The 18,651-nt window shown below is 37.5% G+C and overlaps 2 protein-coding genes across 2 annotated transcripts; both read left to right on the top strand.

The window, feature by feature from the left end:
• Positions 1 to 5,971: 5,971 nt before the first annotated feature.
• Or52n20 (olfactory receptor family 52 subfamily N member 20) lies at positions 5,972 to 6,940 on the top strand. Its single transcript, NM_001000738.1, is given in 1 exon segment — positions 5,972 to 6,940. A coding segment is annotated over 1 exon segment (969 nt).
• Positions 6,941 to 15,414: 8,474 nt separating this feature from the next.
• Positions 15,415 to 16,374, top strand: Or56b2 (olfactory receptor family 56 subfamily B member 2). Its single transcript, NM_001001000.1, is given in 1 exon segment — positions 15,415 to 16,374. A coding segment is annotated over 1 exon segment (960 nt).
• Positions 16,375 to 18,651: the final 2,277 nt, after the last annotated feature.

Below are 18,651 nucleotides of genomic sequence, written 5' to 3' on the forward strand. Positions count from 1 at the left end.
ATTGCAAGTTTTTTATAGATAACCCCATGTTTATCAGAGATATTGTGCACCAGGGTGCGTAACAAAGAAATAATCACAACTTTGTGGTCAATGTTACAGTCCATGATTTTCATAAATATAGCTTCTGTTTATTTTTTCCTCTTATTTCCAAATGTCAACAAACTAATGTGTCATTATGAGGTATAATGAGGTCATCCATGTCCTCCCATGGTATTGCACCTCACTGATTAGTGCCTTCCTTCCCAGTGTTCCCTTGGGATATGGAACACAGATTTTCTTTTAAAGACTGAATGCAGTAGTGATTGTCATGATATGTAGAAGCCCAGCACCATGCACATGCTCGCACTAGGGGATGACAAATTTTCTTCTTGAAGGAGACCCTAAACATCTGGAGCATGTTTTCTTATCTCAGTGTTTGGCTGCACAGAAATTAGGTATTGAAGGGCACACAATGGTAGTAGAAGGGTGGCTGCAGAATAATTTTAAGGCAGCATGACATAGTAGAGAGAGGCTTCTGCTGCTTTTTACTTGGTTATTTTCTCAGAAATATAATTTTGATGCTATTCACTATTTTAATAACAGAATTGTTTGGAAGGAAGGATTTTGGTTGTTAATTCTCAGATCCATAATTGAGTTAAGTTTCCCTGATGATTATGAGTATTTATATATTTGCCATAATCACATAGAATTGATTGACCCTTATGTGATCGAAATCAGGTACAAATCACCCCAAGAAGAAATGCAGAAGAGCTAGAGTATTGCATTTGATAGTCGGAATGCTGCTGTCTCTGACCTGACTTCTTCTTCTTGTTTCTCAAGTGAGCACAGCATTCCATTAGTTTGACAAAAGACTCATTTATGATTATAATCCTTTCTGGTGACATTGGAGGAATATACTATCACATGAAGTAAAACTGCAGATATTAAAGATGGCTTATTGAGGACGTGCCATCATTGTCTGTGGCATTTGTAACAGAGAATAGACATCTCATGGTATCTGAATTACAGACTTTCTTTTCTGTAACTGAGGCTGGCCTGGAGCTCATGGTGTAGCTCAAGGTCCTTGAACTTGTGACAATCCTCCTGCTTCAGCATCTCATGTACTAGTGTTATAGGTGAGAGCCACTATACCTGGGTAGAACAATAGTTTGTTAGTGATTATAACTATGTAGTAAACGATACCACTTCAATACGTCTATCCACACTCAAAATAACATGAGTTCATTCTTTACATGTGTGTTTAAATTATGACATACTGAAATTGATTTTGGGAAAATGTGTTTCATGGTTATTATTTCTTACTTTGATGTAAGTGTTGGCCTTGTGTATTCAGAATAAGATTAAAATAGTTTCAACCTAGTTTTAATAATTAAAGCTGTAGTACAAATATAGAATGCATGAACTACTCTTGATCCAGTGCATGAAATACTCTTCAGAGTACAGCACATACATCAGAAATGTTTTTTCTATCTTTGAATCAGAGATTTTTACATTTTCTCTAATTTTACTATTTATGTGTTTTGTAAAGCCACTATGTAGAGGCCTGCTGGTCGAGGACATTAAGAAACAAGTGATGAGATTAATTTTAGAAATAACTTGTGACACTTTATGACACACTGCACAAGTGTTCATAAAATGAATTTAACCCTTCCTTCTGGTAGTCAGTTCTATGTGTGTATATCCTAGTTATATGTGTGTATATACCTATGCATGGGTATATGAGCTTTTTAAATAAGATCTCTAAAAGTAATCTGAAAAAATAATATATGCAAAGTGTAAAGCACACATTACAAGCCTGACAAAAGAGTTTACGGGCATTTTAGTATTCATGGAAGCACAAATTTTATATAGGCTTATGTAGTTCTTTTGATAAAAATGCAACTTCAAGGCTAGTCTTCTAGTCTTCTTGCTGTTTGTTGAAGACCAATTATTATTGGGAAAAATAGATTTCAGATGCATCAAGGACCTGATGATGTGATTTAAGTAACAGCCCCGTTTAGAAATCTGTGTATTGTCCAAATTAGGCAGAATATTATTAAGAACTTTAACTAAATGTAGAGATAAATCAAAGCAGTATATCACCTGGCATTGCGCTCCACTAACCACTTTCTCCTCTTCTTTTGGGTGGGTGTTTTCAGTATTTTATTTTAATATATTTACCATTCACTCATATAATTTTAATTACTATGCATCTCTTTTTATTGTTTTTTAAAACTAACTGAATTATGATGTTTGTGGTACTAGTCAAATTAATTATTTTTAAAAGATATATTTAAATTGTGTTCAATCATTTTCTTTCCATCTTGGGATGAATTTTTCTTTTTGTCAGTTGTTATGAGCTTTGGGGAAATTCATGTTTCTGTTTATTTATGAGGTAGAAATTATGTTTTTATGGTGGTACCTTTTGTATTTCCCACAGAGCGTTATTAGATTATAGCTAAATAATGTTTAAAGTCTGTTTAAATTTTATTAATCTGCCTACCCATTCAAAAATAATTTGACAGATAATAGGTGTTATTTAAATTGTTATATAATGCAAGTAAAAACTTTAAATAACATTTGTTACAATATTAAGACATTTAAATGTGTAAGTGATAACAAAATATAAGAACATTTTATACAATCATGGTGTTAAAATTGCAACATAAGATTGACCAGCCTGACACATTGCTAGCTACCTCACCCAGCCTTGATATCAGGGTTTATGCTAAACTTACTGTATCTTGCTGTGGAGTGTTTGGCTGGACTCCCTGGAGGCTTGCTCTTTGTTGAAGGGAAACAGAGGAGGAGTTAATCTGGGGAAAGGGGTAAAGTTGGGAAAAATTGAGGGAGTAAAAACTGCTGTAGAGTTTTATTGCTTGAGACTATGATAGATGATAGATAGATGATAGATGATAGATGATAGATAGATGATAGATGATAGATGATAGATAGATAGATAGATAGATAGATAGATAGATAGATAGATAGATATGGATATTAAGTTATTAAGTTGGGGATTGTGTGTTGCCCAAGACAGAGGTGGACATTTAAAAAGTGTTGGTATTGGTAATGGGAACTAAAAGGAAGTAATGTGTAAAATAATGAATAGGCAAAATGACATTATCAGGAAGGAATTCTTTGCCCCTGTCCATCAGGCAGGATTATAATCATATTTCAGCTCCAAGAAAAAGAAACTTGTCTCTCTAGGTCTCAAAGTTTTCTTTTGCTTTATAATATTCCAAGAATATATATTGTAAAGAAGACTATTATGAGCATGTATATAACACAGCACTGACTCCAGCAACAACGTGTCTGGTGGCATTCAATGCAAACCCACAGAAGCAAACAAGGGAGGGAGGGAGAAAGTGAGATGTCTTCAGTGAAGGAAGGTCCTTATGTAAGAACTCAATCAAACCACACCATTTATGAGATTCATGTATGTGTTTTCTAAAGCCTCACAGTCATATAGTCATCACCAAAGTACTATCTTAGGCATGAAAAAACAGCAAATCATCTGATACTTGGAGCATCTAATAAAAACTAGGGTATAAAGAAATAAGTCATAAAATAAATTAAACATGGAAGCTACAAGAATAATACCTACAGACCAATGATGTCATATAAGAGTGTGATGCCCAGTTTTTTTCAACTTGACAAAACTTAGAATCTTCTGAGAGAAAAATCTTCTGGGCATGTCTGTGAGTGAGATTCTAGATTGACAATACCTATCCTGAACATGGTGACATCATTCTATTTCATGGGGCTTCAGAATAAATACAAACAAACCAAGCAGAACACTCAAAGTCATCTTTCTCTGATTTCAGACTGCAGGTGCAATGTGACTATTGCCTCATCAGCCTGCCCATGCCTTCCCTGCCACTGTAGATTGAATCTATGCCATCAAACTGTAAGGCAAACAACTCTGCTCTCATTATGTTGCTTTAATTGGGTATTTGATCACAAAATAAGAAAAGTAAATTATATGTTCAGATAGTTATTGCTATATTCACATGAAACAGAGGGTTAAATTTTGCCATTAATGCTTAAGGAAGACCCTTCTATCTGTACATTACTACCATTTACCCCATTGCAAATGCCAGGCTACAAAAATATTGCTTAGATGGTAGTGGGAATCCAGTTTGTGAATACATAGAAAGTTCTCAGCATAGTAACATAAATATGATGTATTAATAAAAACAAGACAATAAAGAATGCATCCCAAGCCTCTGTTGCATCAACAGTGGGAAGACCTAAGACCTTTTCCTTAAGAGATGAAATGCAGACAGGCATGCAGGAGCACACATGTTATCTCAGTCATTTGGAAACAAAGGGCAGGAAGACCAGGAGTTTACGGTCATTCTCAGCTCCATAATGAAATTGAAATAGTCCTGGACTACATCAGTTCTTATGATAATACAAAAGGAAGGAAGAAAGGAAGGAAGGAAGCTCACAGAATCAAAAGGAAACAAAACAAAATAGTAGTGAGTCTAATTAGAAAAAGTACATAAGATATAGCAATTACACCATGAAAAATAACAAAGCAGGCTATTGTCCTTGTTCACTGTTACCAATGAACTTGATGGTAGGACTCTATTGCTGAAGCCACCTCACATCTGGGCTGTAAAACATGGAGAAATAATGCTGGTAGTGATCTGGAACTTCTCCCCTACCAGAATGTGCTGCTCAGGTTGTTAGGGGAGAAGAGTCATCAATACTCTAACCCAGCTGTGAATCTGCCAGCACAGTCAAGACTGACTTGGCAAAATACTTCCATTTGGCATCTTGGATGTTATGCGGATAATCAATGATTTTTTTTTACTGGATTTAGGGTTAATTCCATGGGACATAAGTTATGCTTAGTACTATAAAAGTGGCCATGAGCTTACAAGTGAGTACATCCTAGGCACTAGTGGAGATTTTACTACTGTTTCCCTTTGTGAAAGTGATATAATAATAAACTGCCTTCTACGTACTTATTTGTAGACCCATAGATTGTGTGGCTCCTAATCCTTACTTAGAAAGCCTGTTTTTGCAGTGAACAGCTATTGATACAGAGACAATTGGTTACATTGCAAAGAATGAGTAACTATGGGGTATTCAGCTCTAAAGCAGACATCTGTTTTATCCTCACTTCTCTCATGGCTCAAGGAATACTGTGGATGAGGGAACAGAAACATTCTAAGAACTGGATTACAAGGAGGCCTGTTGTGAAACAATGTCTTCTAGAAATGATAGGGTCATTGCTTTCATGAACTCACAAGACCAAGCAAGCCAAAATTTGATCACAGGTGAGGGAAGAGTCCTCAGTCTCATGCATAGTTGAGACCTTTCATAGCTAAAAGACTATCAGAGTAGGAAGACTCAGTGTTCTATAGGAAAGTGACACTTTGTGTCTTGCCCATATTCCAGGGGGATGATGCTGCAAATATTCATATACAGTAGTTATAATAGCACTCAGTGGCATGTGAGAAGTGTTTAAGTTGAGGTGGGGTGTGGCAAGTGAGTTTTGGGAGGACTTATGGATGGGGTAGAGAGATATATAGTTAAAACACATTGTATATGTTTGGAATTCTCGCAAATTAAAAGTCCACAAAAATAGAATGACTATAAATTTGTTATTTCTCTCTCCCTTCTTTTAAAAATAATATTGATAAAGCAAAGCACTTAGTACTTGTTAAACAATTATGTTTGGAAGTAATGAACAAATTAATAACTAGACAGCATATTATTAGTCTAGAATCTATATTTTGTGGGGGAATTAATTTCAAAGCCTTGAACATGCTAAGCAAATGTTACACCAATGAGCCATATTACTCTCTTTACATTTTTATTTAATCATTTAGTTGTTTGTTAGTAATATGACTACTTAACAAATGAAGAAGAGAGATGAGGATTTATCTTTCTCATTTATCTTAATCTTGGAAGGTTAGACTGTCATACAAATAAAAGCCAAACTTCATGAGCTACTTAAGATGAAGCCTACCTTATCATGCAGCTGCTGAATCAAACAGAGGTGACCCTAGCCTCATTTTTTCTGACTGGAACCCCAGACCTGGAAGATATGCACATCTGGATTTCCATCCCATTCTGTTCTATGTATGCAATAGCTGTGGCGGGCAATTGTGGACTCCTCTATCTCATCTTCTTTGAGGACACCCTTCACAGATCAATGTACTACTTCTTGGCTATGCTTTCCCTTACAGACCTTGTCATGTGCAGTGCTTCAATACCCAAAACTCTCTGTATCTTCTGGTTCCACCTTAAGGAAATTAGTTTTATTGATTGTCTGGTCCAGATGTTCTTCATCCACACTTTCACAGCAATGGAGTCTGGGGTGCTCATGCTCATGGCTCTGGACCGATATGTAGCCATCTGCTACCCTCTACACTACTCCACCATCCTCACCAATCCTATCATTGTAAAAGCTGGCCTTGCTACCTTCTTGAGAGCTGTGGTGCTCATCATTCCTTTGATTTTCATCACAAAGCAGCTGCCATTCTGCAGAAGCAGTATATTAATACACCATACCTACTGTGACCAGTTGTCTGTAGCCAAGGTCTCCTGTGGGAATATCAAGGTCAATATTGTCTATGGTCTGATGATTGCTCTCTTTATTGGGGGATTTGACATTCTGTGCATCACAGTCTCCTACACCATGATCCTGAGGGCTGTTGTCAGCCTATCCTCAGCAGATGCTAGGCAGAAAGCTTTTAGCACTTGCACTGCCCACATCTGTGCCATTATTTTCTCCTATAGCCCAGCCTTCTTTTGTTTCTTTTCCCACCGTTTTGGGGGGCACACAATCCCTCCATCTTGCCTCATCATTGTTGCTAATCTTTATCTGCTTTTGCCACCCACTATGAACCCTGTTGTCTATGGAGTGAAAACCAAGCAGATACGAGACTGTGTCATAAGGATTCTTTCAGGGTCTAAGGATTCCAAAGCCCCCAGTATATAAATGAGCTTTGGCAGGGTAACAGAGTATAATTACATCTAATTACTTGCTTAGGTGGGAGCTGGTAAAATCCTTGTAGATGCACTATCTTAACAAGGCACTAAAAACCAGACCATGTTACATGTATTCTTCAACACTCCTGGAAAGCTCACCAAGCTTCTGTGACTCTGGCTTCTCTTTTGAAGGACTAATCTACTGGAAGGACCAGCAGTGAAAACCAAGCAGATATGAGACTGTGTCCTAAGGATCATTTTAGATTCTAAGGATGTTGAATACTGTAGCATGTGGAAAACATATCCATCAGGAAAAGAAATGGAAAGGGAAGAAATGTCAAGGATATACAAGATAATATTTTTTTTAATTCAAAACCCATATGCTTTTGTGTTTTATTTTTGGTCCCCAAATGGTTGTACTCTTGAGAAGGTTCTGGAAACTTTTCAAAGTAGGGTCTCAACGGAGGAATTAGGTCACTGGAAACCCAACTTTAACAATCATATGACACTCCCTCTCTACGCACTTTATATTATGATGTGAGGACTATTTATTCTCTGTCATATTCCCTTACTGCCATGATGTTTTTTCTATGTACAGGGACCTACCAACCAGAAAAAAATCTTCTATAATAATGAGAATGAATAATATGTCCCTTACTTCAGTTTTTCCTCCAAGCTTGTTTGGCCATAACAACAAATAAAATACCCCAAGAGAGGATCCAGAAGAATGAACAGAAAGAAAGAGTTTTGTCTTCTGTGTAGTCAGGGTCCAGAGATGCCTGTCAAAGAAACCATGACACAGAGGGTGTTTAGTAATGCATTCTGACTCAGTTGATTTTCAAATGTCAATGCCAGGCCATGTCTTCCAAGTTTTTCCTCCCTCCCTCACTGCTTTTATCCTCAGTACAAATTTCCATGAACAAATATGAGAAAGGGAGTATGAAGAAATGAATGTCAGCCTAAGGTAATGTATTACAAAAAAGAACATAGCAAAAAAAATATCAGGCAATGACATATTTTGTCCTATTGTTGGTTACTAGTCAGAATGCAGTCAGAAAGGCAGTAGTTTCACTCTGCTGAGAAATGTGTGTAATGAGAGATGAGTTTCTCTCATTACATCATGTTCTCTTACTGAACCAGAGGACGGAGGCCTGTCAGATTATCAGTGCAAAACTTGAGCCTTTGTTGCCAGTTCTAAGTAGTTTAGAAAGGTGGATTGTGAACATTAAAGTCAATTAAAATATATGTGTCTAGTGGTAAGTTTTGAATATAGAATGCATAGTTAAAAAAATTCTGAGAAAAAAATAAATGGCAGTCATTTACCCTATGCAGGTCAGAAGCAAATTAAAATAAAATAGCCAAGACACCAAAGTGTAAATTAAAAAAAAATAATAAATAAAAGATGACAGAAGAGAAGACAATGCAGTCAGCCTGATGCTGCAGAGAGTAAGGCAGACAAGGAAGATAGCAGCTGCCAAAGAAACACCGTCAAATCTCTAGTCAAAAGCAATATAAAGTAAAAACGTTAAAACACAGTGTGAAAATGCATACTCCATCCTAGGAGGACGGGTGCAGTAGGGAGAGCTGTCCCCCTTCTAGTTACAGGGAGTGACCACAGCCACACTGAAGACCAAACAGGAAGTGACTGACTTGTTGAAAGGGTGAAAAAACTGGAAGACAGGAAGAGAATGTTGCATACAGTAGCAGCAGAATGAGAAGAGAGACTGGGAACACTCCTTTTTGTTTTCTTTTTATTTCTTTTAATTGGATACATTTTTATTTATATTTCAAATGTTGATCCCTTTCCCAGTTTCCTGTCCATAAACCCCCAATTCATCTCCCCTCCCCCTTCTTCTGTGAAGGTGTTCTCCCTCTCCAACCACCCACCCCTTCCTGCCTCCTTGCCCTGACATTCCTCTACACTGGGGCATCAAGCCTTGGCAGGACCAAGGGCTTCTCCTCGAGTTGGTGCCCAAGAAGGCCACCCCCTGCTACATATGCAGCTGGAGCCACGGTTGTCCATGTGTGCTCTTTGCTTGCTGCTTTAGTCTCTGGGAGCTCTGATTTGTTGCTGTTGTTGCTGTTGTTGTTGTTGTTGTTGTTGTTGTTGTTGTTGTTGTTGCTGTTGTTGTTCTTATGGGGTTGCAAGCCCCTTCAGCTTCTTTAATCCTTTTTCTAACTCCTCCAATGTGAATCCCATTCTCAGTTCAATGGTTTGCTACTAGCATTCACCGCTATATTTGTCAAACTCTGGTGGAGCCTCTCAGGAGACAGATATATCAGGTTCCTGTTAGATGGTAGAGACATAAAGAACCCACAAGCCAGCCCTGTTTATGTTCATGTGAAGCCTATAAAAATAGGCTTCTTGGCATCAGCACTATTGTCTGGGTTTGGTCGCTGTATGTACATATATATATATATATATATATATATATATATATATATGCTGGGTTTTCCAGTGGGGCAGGTTCAGAATGGCCATTCCTTAACTGTCTGCTCCAAACTTTGTCTCCATATCTCCTCCTATAACTACTTTTGTTCCCCCTTTTAAGAAGGACTGAAGCATCTGTACTTTGGTCATCCTTCTTCTTGAGCTTCATGTGGTCTGTGTTTTGTATCTTGGGTAATTCGAGCTTTTGGGCTAATATCTCCTTATCAGTGAATGCATACCATGTATGTTTTTTTGGGGGGTTACTTCACTAAAAATGATATTTTCTAGTTTAATACATTTTCCTATGAATTTCATGGTCATTATTTTGATAGCTGAGTAGTTCTCCACTGTATAGATTTTCTGTATCCATTCCTTTGTTGAAGGGCATCTGGGTTCTTTCCAGCTTCTGATTATTATAAATAAGGCTGCTATGAACATAGCGAAGCTTGTATCCTTTTTATATGTTGGAGGGTTTTTTGTTGTTGTCTACTAGAACAGTGAGTTACCATTTTAAGTAGAACCTTCCGTAATCCAGCAGCTCAGTATTCCAAACCCTTAGTGAACTGCCCTGTAAGGGAGTTCTATCTGGTGTCCCAGAGTTACATGCTGGAATATACCTGGCAGGTTACTTGTAAGATGCATCTAAACCTCTACCTTTTCAGAAACACAGAATCTTGTTGGAGACAACTTCTTCAGAAGAAAAATAAAAGCAGGGTCCAAAGACTTTCACAGCATTATAAAGGACAGTCAAGAAGCAGGACCTGCATTGTAAGCTGGCCTCTGCAGGAGTTCACGGAGCCTGTGACCTTACCCCTAAAAGAACCTCCCACTGGTGGGACCAACACTGTGATAACTTCAGCCTTGCAAAGGACCTCTCAAGTGTAGAAGCATATTGCCTGGGAAGGGACAAGAGAGCCATCACCCAGTAATCAGACAAGACTGTCTCCAGACTCTATACACCACTCAGTATTTGGGTTTGTTTTGGCTGTAACACCAGTTTCAGTTCAGAAGACCAGATCTCTCCTGCTATGTTCTTGCCCTCTCTTTTCCTTTGATTTTCTTCTTTCCTCTTTTTATTTCATAGGCTTCACATGACCATAAACAAGGCTGGCTTGTGAGTTCTTTATGTCTCTACAATCTGAAATGGAGCTTATGTTATTTGGTTGTATTTCCTTGCTTATAGTTCTGCCTTCTGTTTTCTTTCCCTCCTCTATTTTTCTCTGTCAATATAGCATTAATCACCAGTCTTAGTCTATTTTTTTGTTATTGTTTTTCTCCTCTTTTTCTTCTTATTCCTCCTTCTCCTGCTCCTCCTCCTCATCTTCTTCTTTCGTTCCACTCATACCCACAGTAAATAATACCTAAATGTAAACTATACTATTGGTGTTACTTTATGGCCTAAGTAGATTGGTGTTTAAATAGTGCTCTTTGTTACTTGATTGTCACTGTATCTTCCCAGTGGGCATGCATTTTGATAATGATCATTATTATAAAGAGTATTCTACTTTCAGGAGACTAATTCTACTGCCACGAATGCCTGTCTAGTATGAAAATGACACATTAAACCCAGTATAACTTATTTACCCTTGACACTACAAGCTCTTGCATTGAATGAATGTGTTTTTAAATGCAACCTATATCCAGCACATGACCCAATGCAACAACATAAGAAACATGAAAAATCAAGACATAAACTAAGACTACACTATGGTGATGTCCTCCAACAAGAATTAATTAGATGAAACCAACACAATCTAAACCACAATTAATGGACGCATTTAAATCAATCGTACAGAGATGGAGGCACCCTTGTTTGAATTCCAAGAGAGCATACACAAATAGCTGAATGAATTAAGGAAGACTGTACAGTATGTCAATATTGCATTCAATAAACAGAAATATTTGGAAAATAAGCTAGTAAAATGCTCAGTGGAAACCCTTACAAATAGTATAGGTTGAACTAACACCCTGAGCTTGAAGATAAAGCAGAGTGTGGTGCTTAATATTAATCACTGTCTGACAGAATCATTGAAGAGGCAAGTCTTTGAAGACATCTGTGTGGGATTGTCTAGAAAAAGTTAACTGACGTGGATAAACACATCATAAAGTCAGTGGTACCACTCCATTGCCTAACATCCTGAATCTCATTAAAGAGAAACCTAGTAGGGAATGAGTATTCATCTCTTTTGCTTCGTGATTGTGAGTGTCATGTGACCGGCTGGCTCAGTCTGCAGCTGTTATGCCTTTGCTGCCTGGATGAACTGTAATTTTAAATAAACGCCTCCATCCTTAACCTAAGGCTGTCAAATTTTCTCTTCTATGGATTTAAGGAAGCTATGTCCACAAGTCATTTGTACAGATGATGCCAGAAGGAATCATTTTGAAAGAGGAGAATAAATATTTCCAAGAGGGTACAAGGGATATAAAGGCTCAGAATGTTTAAATGGAGTCTAAGAAAATAACACTTCCAGAAGCCATCAGCTTCTATTCCCAGAATAGCAAGAGAGAGCTGAATAGCCAAAAGTCATCAGTTTTTGGTGCCTTCCTCAATTACCTGAATGCTGAGTGGACCTTGGGACACGATCACAAAATAACATGGATTAATAAACACCATTTAATAATAACTCAAAATAGTAACAGTGTGAATTTTTCCAATAAAAAGACACAAATCAGATAAGATTAGAAATTAGGATCCATCTTTTTCTGCCTCTAGAAAACACACCTCATCATCAATGAGAAACACCATTTTGGGGTGAATGATATTTTAAGGAAATGGGAAAAAAGAAAAAACAAAACAAAACAAAGAAACAGAACAAAACAAACAGCAAAACCAAAACAAATGAAAAAAATGAATGTAGCTATCCTAACATCTGACAAAATAGCTTTTTATATCAAAACTACCCAGAGGAGACAGGGAAAGACACTTCATTCTCACTAAAGAAAAAAAAAATCCACCTGGACCATACTACAATTGTAAACACTTATGTAACAGTGAGGGACACCTAATTTCATGAAAGAAACACTATTATATCTGAGATGACAGGAAGAACCCAGTGTTAGTTGGTGACTTCACTAATGTACTCCCACCAATAGACAGGTTATCTAGGCAAAAGCTAAATAAAGAAACTATGAAGCCAAAAGAATCATAAACCAAATGCATATAACAGAATTTTACAGAACATTTTCCCCAAACACTAAGGAATGTACTTTCTTTCTGGAAGCCCAAGGGACTTTCTGCAAAAGTGGCCAGATCTTTCAGTTCTTTCCTAATAATATTTGCATCAATGGGCAGGACTGTGACTCTTAGCACACATGTTTTCAGGTTGTCGTTCACCTGAGTAGTGATTGGGTGGCACATTCCATAAATTGATCAGCCTAGTTATCTGCAGGGTTCATGAAGAATTCCACCTCCAGTCTCTGGTGACATGTTTACATCACAGTCTCTTGCACCCGGTGCAGTTCTGAACTTGTACTGAGCTCAGGATCACTTCTCTGAAGCCCATTCAGTCTCTCTCCAGATCATCATCCCTTCTCGTGTTCAATGTGGGTGAAGGCCAGCCTGGAAGTTGCAATTGACAACAGTCCCAACTAGTGGTGGCAGACCTCCTACTGCCGCACCTAGCTGCTCCTTCTGTGGAGTAATAACTCTGTTTTTAAAGAATACTTAATATATAATGCAATTAAAAATGAAAAATTTGGCATTATAGAACTTTTAAACTTGTATGATCTTCTTTCAATAACTATTTCTCAGAATATATAATTACAGGTTAAGAGATATTTACTAGGTACTCTTCTTACACTATATCTTTTCTCAAATACATTTTTATTTATTTTAAAACTTATAAATAGTAAACATATAGACTATAGGCATTAATTTGCTACCAATTTAAACAAATAGAAAATTAGAGTAATTTATTGCTCTTTAATTTCTCTGTGATCATCATCTCTACCTCAAACATTGCATGCCTAATCAAATCTAAGTTATGAAATTTTGGCTGAATTTCTCAATGTGATAAAGTTTATTGTCAATCCCACTTGCAAATAAATAAACTTGGTGAAAATAAGAACCAATGTTACCTAGGGATCATTTTCAAGATTTTAGTCTTACTATAGAGTTCTCAATGATCTCTATTACACCACTACACATAATAATGCAAAATGAATTAAAGGTGAGTCTCTGTATGTAAATGATTCAAATATTTACTATTTCAATGTGCAGCTCACAGTCTGTCCACAGCAGGAAGTGTTGAAATCATATAAATATCATGACTGTTAACAACATATTTATTCTCATTACTGTCACCGTATGGATTCTCACAAACAGACATGTGCATCATACAAATGAAATCATTTATTTATGTGTTTTCAGGAAGCAGTGGGATAGAAAGCTCCATCTGCTAATCTTCTTCCCAGAGGGCCACTTTGTTTTTACACTAGCACTTTGTTCCTAAAACACTGCTATATCCTCTGGGATACAGAACACAGTTCAAATACTTTCAACAGTATTTCAGAGCTCAAGGGATTAGGACATGGAGGGCCATGCCCATGGATAGAAGTACAGCAACTATAAGAGAATGCTGATGTTTTAAGATCACCACATTGAACATCTGGACCAGGTTATTTTCATCTCTTCATTTTTTTGACTAGAAAATGATATGAGAGGACATGTGACAGGATGCTCAGGCACAGGGGAGTAGATCCACTGCCCAGAAGCTTTGTTAGAGGGCTCAGGAACTTTTCGTGTGTTTCAGCTGATTGTCTAATTGATTAATTCTTTAGAAAGGTAGCTTTGGTTCCACTCACCTAGATCACAGTCAGTCATGAAAATTGTTGCTTATTCCTTGGAGAAGGTATTCCCCACAATCTTCAGACTTCATTTCTGTATAGATTTTCATAGTGCTGTTTATGATGATGGTGAAAAATCTCTCTTTCTCTTAAACAAACAGGCATCATTAGAAGTGGTGGGAGTCAGATGAGAATCATAGCCAAGTGAGAAGCCACAGAAGAGATGCTGAACAGGGTCTAGACACTTGTTTGTCAACTGCTCTCCCTTGTTCTTCAGAATCACTATCTTCTACTTTCTTCTTCTGAGACGTACTCAGACACATCTGTGTTTCATCCACCTAAGACAGAAAAACCAAATCAGGTAAGTCTACTGCCATGTTGATGGGCGGCAAAGACTGAGCATGGTCAAATGAGTACATTAACATTTAAGGACTTGGAGGTAAGAGAAAACTGACAGTCAAAGAGTGTGAAGGAAGTTGGTATAACTCTTGCTCAGTCACTCATCTTCTTACAATGCATCTAGATTTACATTAACTTATACATGTTAATTTGTGAATGTACATATATAACAATAAATATTTTAATGGCTAACTTTTTTTGATATAACTCAGCGATAGTATACCTAGCATGTAGGAGGACCAGAATTTAACGCACAGCATGTGAAAAATAAATATAAATGAAATTTAAGTATTATATATGCATTCTAAAACTCTAGCTTACATTACTTTATAACATGAAAATATATTTGATCATATGCTAATACATACACACTATTAATAAAAGTTTCTCTTACATGGAAATAGAATGATTTCTGTTCTAAAATATAGTACTGTCTAAGATTGTAGCAAAGGAAAATTTTACATAAAACACTCCACTGAGCTTTATATTTTAGATCTCCAAAGCAACCCCTAGTCAAATCAAATATACCTGTTATACCAAGATATCAGGTTATTTCCATCATGCACAGAGTCAACAACGTACTGCATGGAAGATCATTAACCATACTTTTATTTCCTCTAATGTTCTATTTCTGACTTAGGAGACAGTGGGAAAATATGATCTGCAGCAAGGAACAGTGTGGTGATTTGATAAATTAAAAAAATGTGCCACAACAAGAGTTCCTGTATCATAAGAGTAACAAGTATCAGTAACAGTATGGGAAGATGAAGACAGAAATTCATCTCTTGATATTAAACCCTGGGCAAATCTGCATCCAACACTGCTGCACAGATAATCAGGAATAGGCATTATTTTATTATTAGCAAGAGATGTTCCAGATCCTCAGGGATTCTAACAGCTCTAGGTTCCAGGTGTCTGAGTTCATTCTGATGGGATTTCCAGGTATCCACAGCTGGCAGCACTGGCTCTCCCTGCCCCTGGCTCTGCTCTATGTCCTGGCTCTCATTGCCAACATACTTATTGTGAGCGTCATTTACCAAGAGGCATCACTACACCAGCCTATGTACTATTTCCTGGGCATCCTTGCTATTGTGGACATGGGTCTGGCAACTACTATCATGCCCAAGATTTTAGCCATCTTATGGTTCAATGATAACAACATCAGCCTCCCTGAGTGCTTTGCTCAGATGTATGCCATCCATTGCTTTGTTGCCATGGAGTCAGGTATCTTTGTCTGCATGGCTATAGATAGGTATGTGGCAATTTGCAGACCACTGAGATACTCTTCAATGGTTACTGAATCTTTTGTGATCAAAGCAACTGTGTTTATGACCTTCAGAAATTTTGTGGCTCCCATTTCAGTACCTGTGTTGGCTGCTCAGAGAAATTACTGTTCTCAGAATAAAATTGAGCACTGCCTATGCTCTAACCTTGGGGTCACTAGCCTTGCCTGTGATGACAGGAAAATTAACAGCATCAACCAGTTATTCCTGGCTTGGACACTCATGGGAAGTGACCTTGGTTTAATTATTGTTTCCTATGCTTTGATTCTTCGGTCTGTGCTGAGGTTGAACTCTGCAGAAGCTGCATCTAAAGCTTTAAGTACCTGTACTTCTCACCTCATCCTAATCTTTTTCTTCTACACAGTCATTGTTGTTATGTCCATCACTCACAGTGTAGGAATGAAAATTCCACTCATCCCAGTTCTGCTGAATGTGCTCCACAATGTTATTCCCCCTGCTCTGAACCCCATGGTGTATGCCCTTAAGAACAAAGAGCTCAAACAAGGCTTGTACAAGGTGCTTAGGCTGGATGTCAAAGGAGGCTAAAACAGCAGAAAACCCAAGTCACCTTAATATTTCAAAACTAGGCTGTCTGTACTGACTAGTCTTACAGGCATAATACTCAATATCCTTGATAAATCTGTGTAATACCTTAATATTTATCATCAATATCACTTAAAATAATTACTTTTGGAAGAGGTTATCACTCCTGTAATCATGGCTGGACTAGAACTTGCTATATAGACCAGGCTGGCCTTGAACTCTGAGAGAACCACTTGCCTCTGTTTCCTGAGTGTTGGAATTCAATAGCATTGGCCATTACATTCAGTAAAAATAAATTTCTTGAAAAACCAAATATCATGTTATCTAATTTTTTCTCAAAGTTACTAACTGGGATTGGACATTTCTAAATGATCATTGGATAATATATTTCATTCATATGGATACATGAAACCTTTTATAAATAAGGAAAATTTTAATTGAATATGAGTCTGTGACATTCATAATATAAATTTCTTAAATTTGTGTCCTCTTGTCAGCCATGAAATGATGTTAATTCTGACTTTTAATTCAGATACTTTGCCTTTCCCATGTGTATACAGTCTCACACATGCATGTGTACTAATTACTATATGAATATGATATTATTCAGTTGTTGAGGCACATAAGAGTGATAGTAAGAACCGAAATCCCTACTCTTGCTCCTCCTATGTAAAGTTTGTTAATCATCATACAGGTACTTATAACTCTAAAATTTTTAAATCCTTTCTGAGGCTAAGTCAGTTGAAATATGTAGGTATCAAGGGACTGAGAAGTTAAGGGATGCACACACACACACACACACACACACACACACACACACACACATATATATATATATATATATATATATATATATATATATATAACATGATCCAATTGTTTTTTAACATTGTCCTAATATTTAACGATTATTCCAAAATAATACTTCTCATTTGGTTAACCAATACCAAGATATCTGCACAAAAATCATATTCAAACGAGTAACATTCTAAAACTCAAGCAAGTTATATGCATTTATTTACTATTTCTTTGCTTAAATATTTTCTTTCTTTTTAAATTAATTATTCTATTTATTTACATTTCAAATGCTGTCTCCTTCCTTACTGGTCCCCCTCCATGTGCCCCCACCACATTCCACCTCCCCTTTGCCTCTAAGAGTATATTTCCCTACCTATCCACCGACTCCCACTTCACTCCTCTAGTATCCCCCTTCTCTGGGGCATCAGGCCTCCATAGGACCAAGTGCATCTTCTCCCAGTGTGGCCAGATAAGGCAGTCCTCTTCTGCATTTGTGGCTGGAGCCACAAACCCATCCGTGTATGCAATTTGGTTGGTATCTTAGTCCCTGGGACCCATGAGGGGTCCTATTAGTTGATACGACTGGTCTTCCTATGGGGATGTCATCCTCTTCAGCTCTTTCAGTGCTTCCCCTAACTTTTCCATTGGGGTCCCCAGGCTCAGTCCAATGTTTGGCTGTATGTATCTGCATCTGTCTTAGTCAGGTGCTGGCAGAGCCTCTGAGAGGACAGCCATGACAGACTGCTGTCTGAAAGCACATCCTGACATCAGCAGTAGTGTCAGGGTTTGGTGTCTGTGCCTGGGATAGACCCCAAGGTGGGGTGGTCACTGGATGGCCTTTCCTTAAGTTTCTGCTCCATTTTTTTGTCCCTGTATTTCCTTTAGACAGGAACAATTCTGGATTAAAAATTTTGAGATTGGTGGGTGGCCCTATCCCTCAACTGGGGGTCAAGTCTATCTATTGGAGGTGGTCTCTTCAGGTTCTATTTCCACACTGTTGGGCATTACAGTGGAATCTTAGGGTTGCTTTTATTTGCATTTCCCTGATGACTAAGAATGTTGAGCATTTCTTTAAATGCTTCTCAGGAATTTGAGATTCCTCAGTTGAGACTTCTCTGTTTAGCTCTGTACCCCATTTTTAATTGGGTTTTTAGGTTTTCTGTAATTTAATTTCTTTAATTCTCTGAGTATTTTGGATATTAGCTCTCTATCAGATAAAGGGTTGGTAAAAATCTTTTCCCAATCTTTTGGTTGCTGTTTTGTCCTATTGATGGTGTCTGTCCTTTGACTTACAGAAGCTTTTCAATTTCATGAGGTCCCATTTATCAATTGTTGATCTTAGAGCCTGAGCCATTAGTGTTCTGTGCAGGAGAATTTTCCCTGTACTGATGTGTTCAGGGCTACCTCCCACTTTTTTTCTATTAGATATAGTATGTCTGGTTTTATGTAGAAGTCCTTGATCCACATGGACTTGAGATTTGT

This window comes from Rattus norvegicus, chromosome 1, assembly GCF_021556685.1.
Source record: "Rattus norvegicus strain SHRSP/BbbUtx chromosome 1, alternate assembly SHRSP_T2T, whole genome shotgun sequence".
Classification (NCBI taxonomy): domain Eukaryota; kingdom Metazoa; phylum Chordata; class Mammalia; order Rodentia; family Muridae; genus Rattus; species Rattus norvegicus.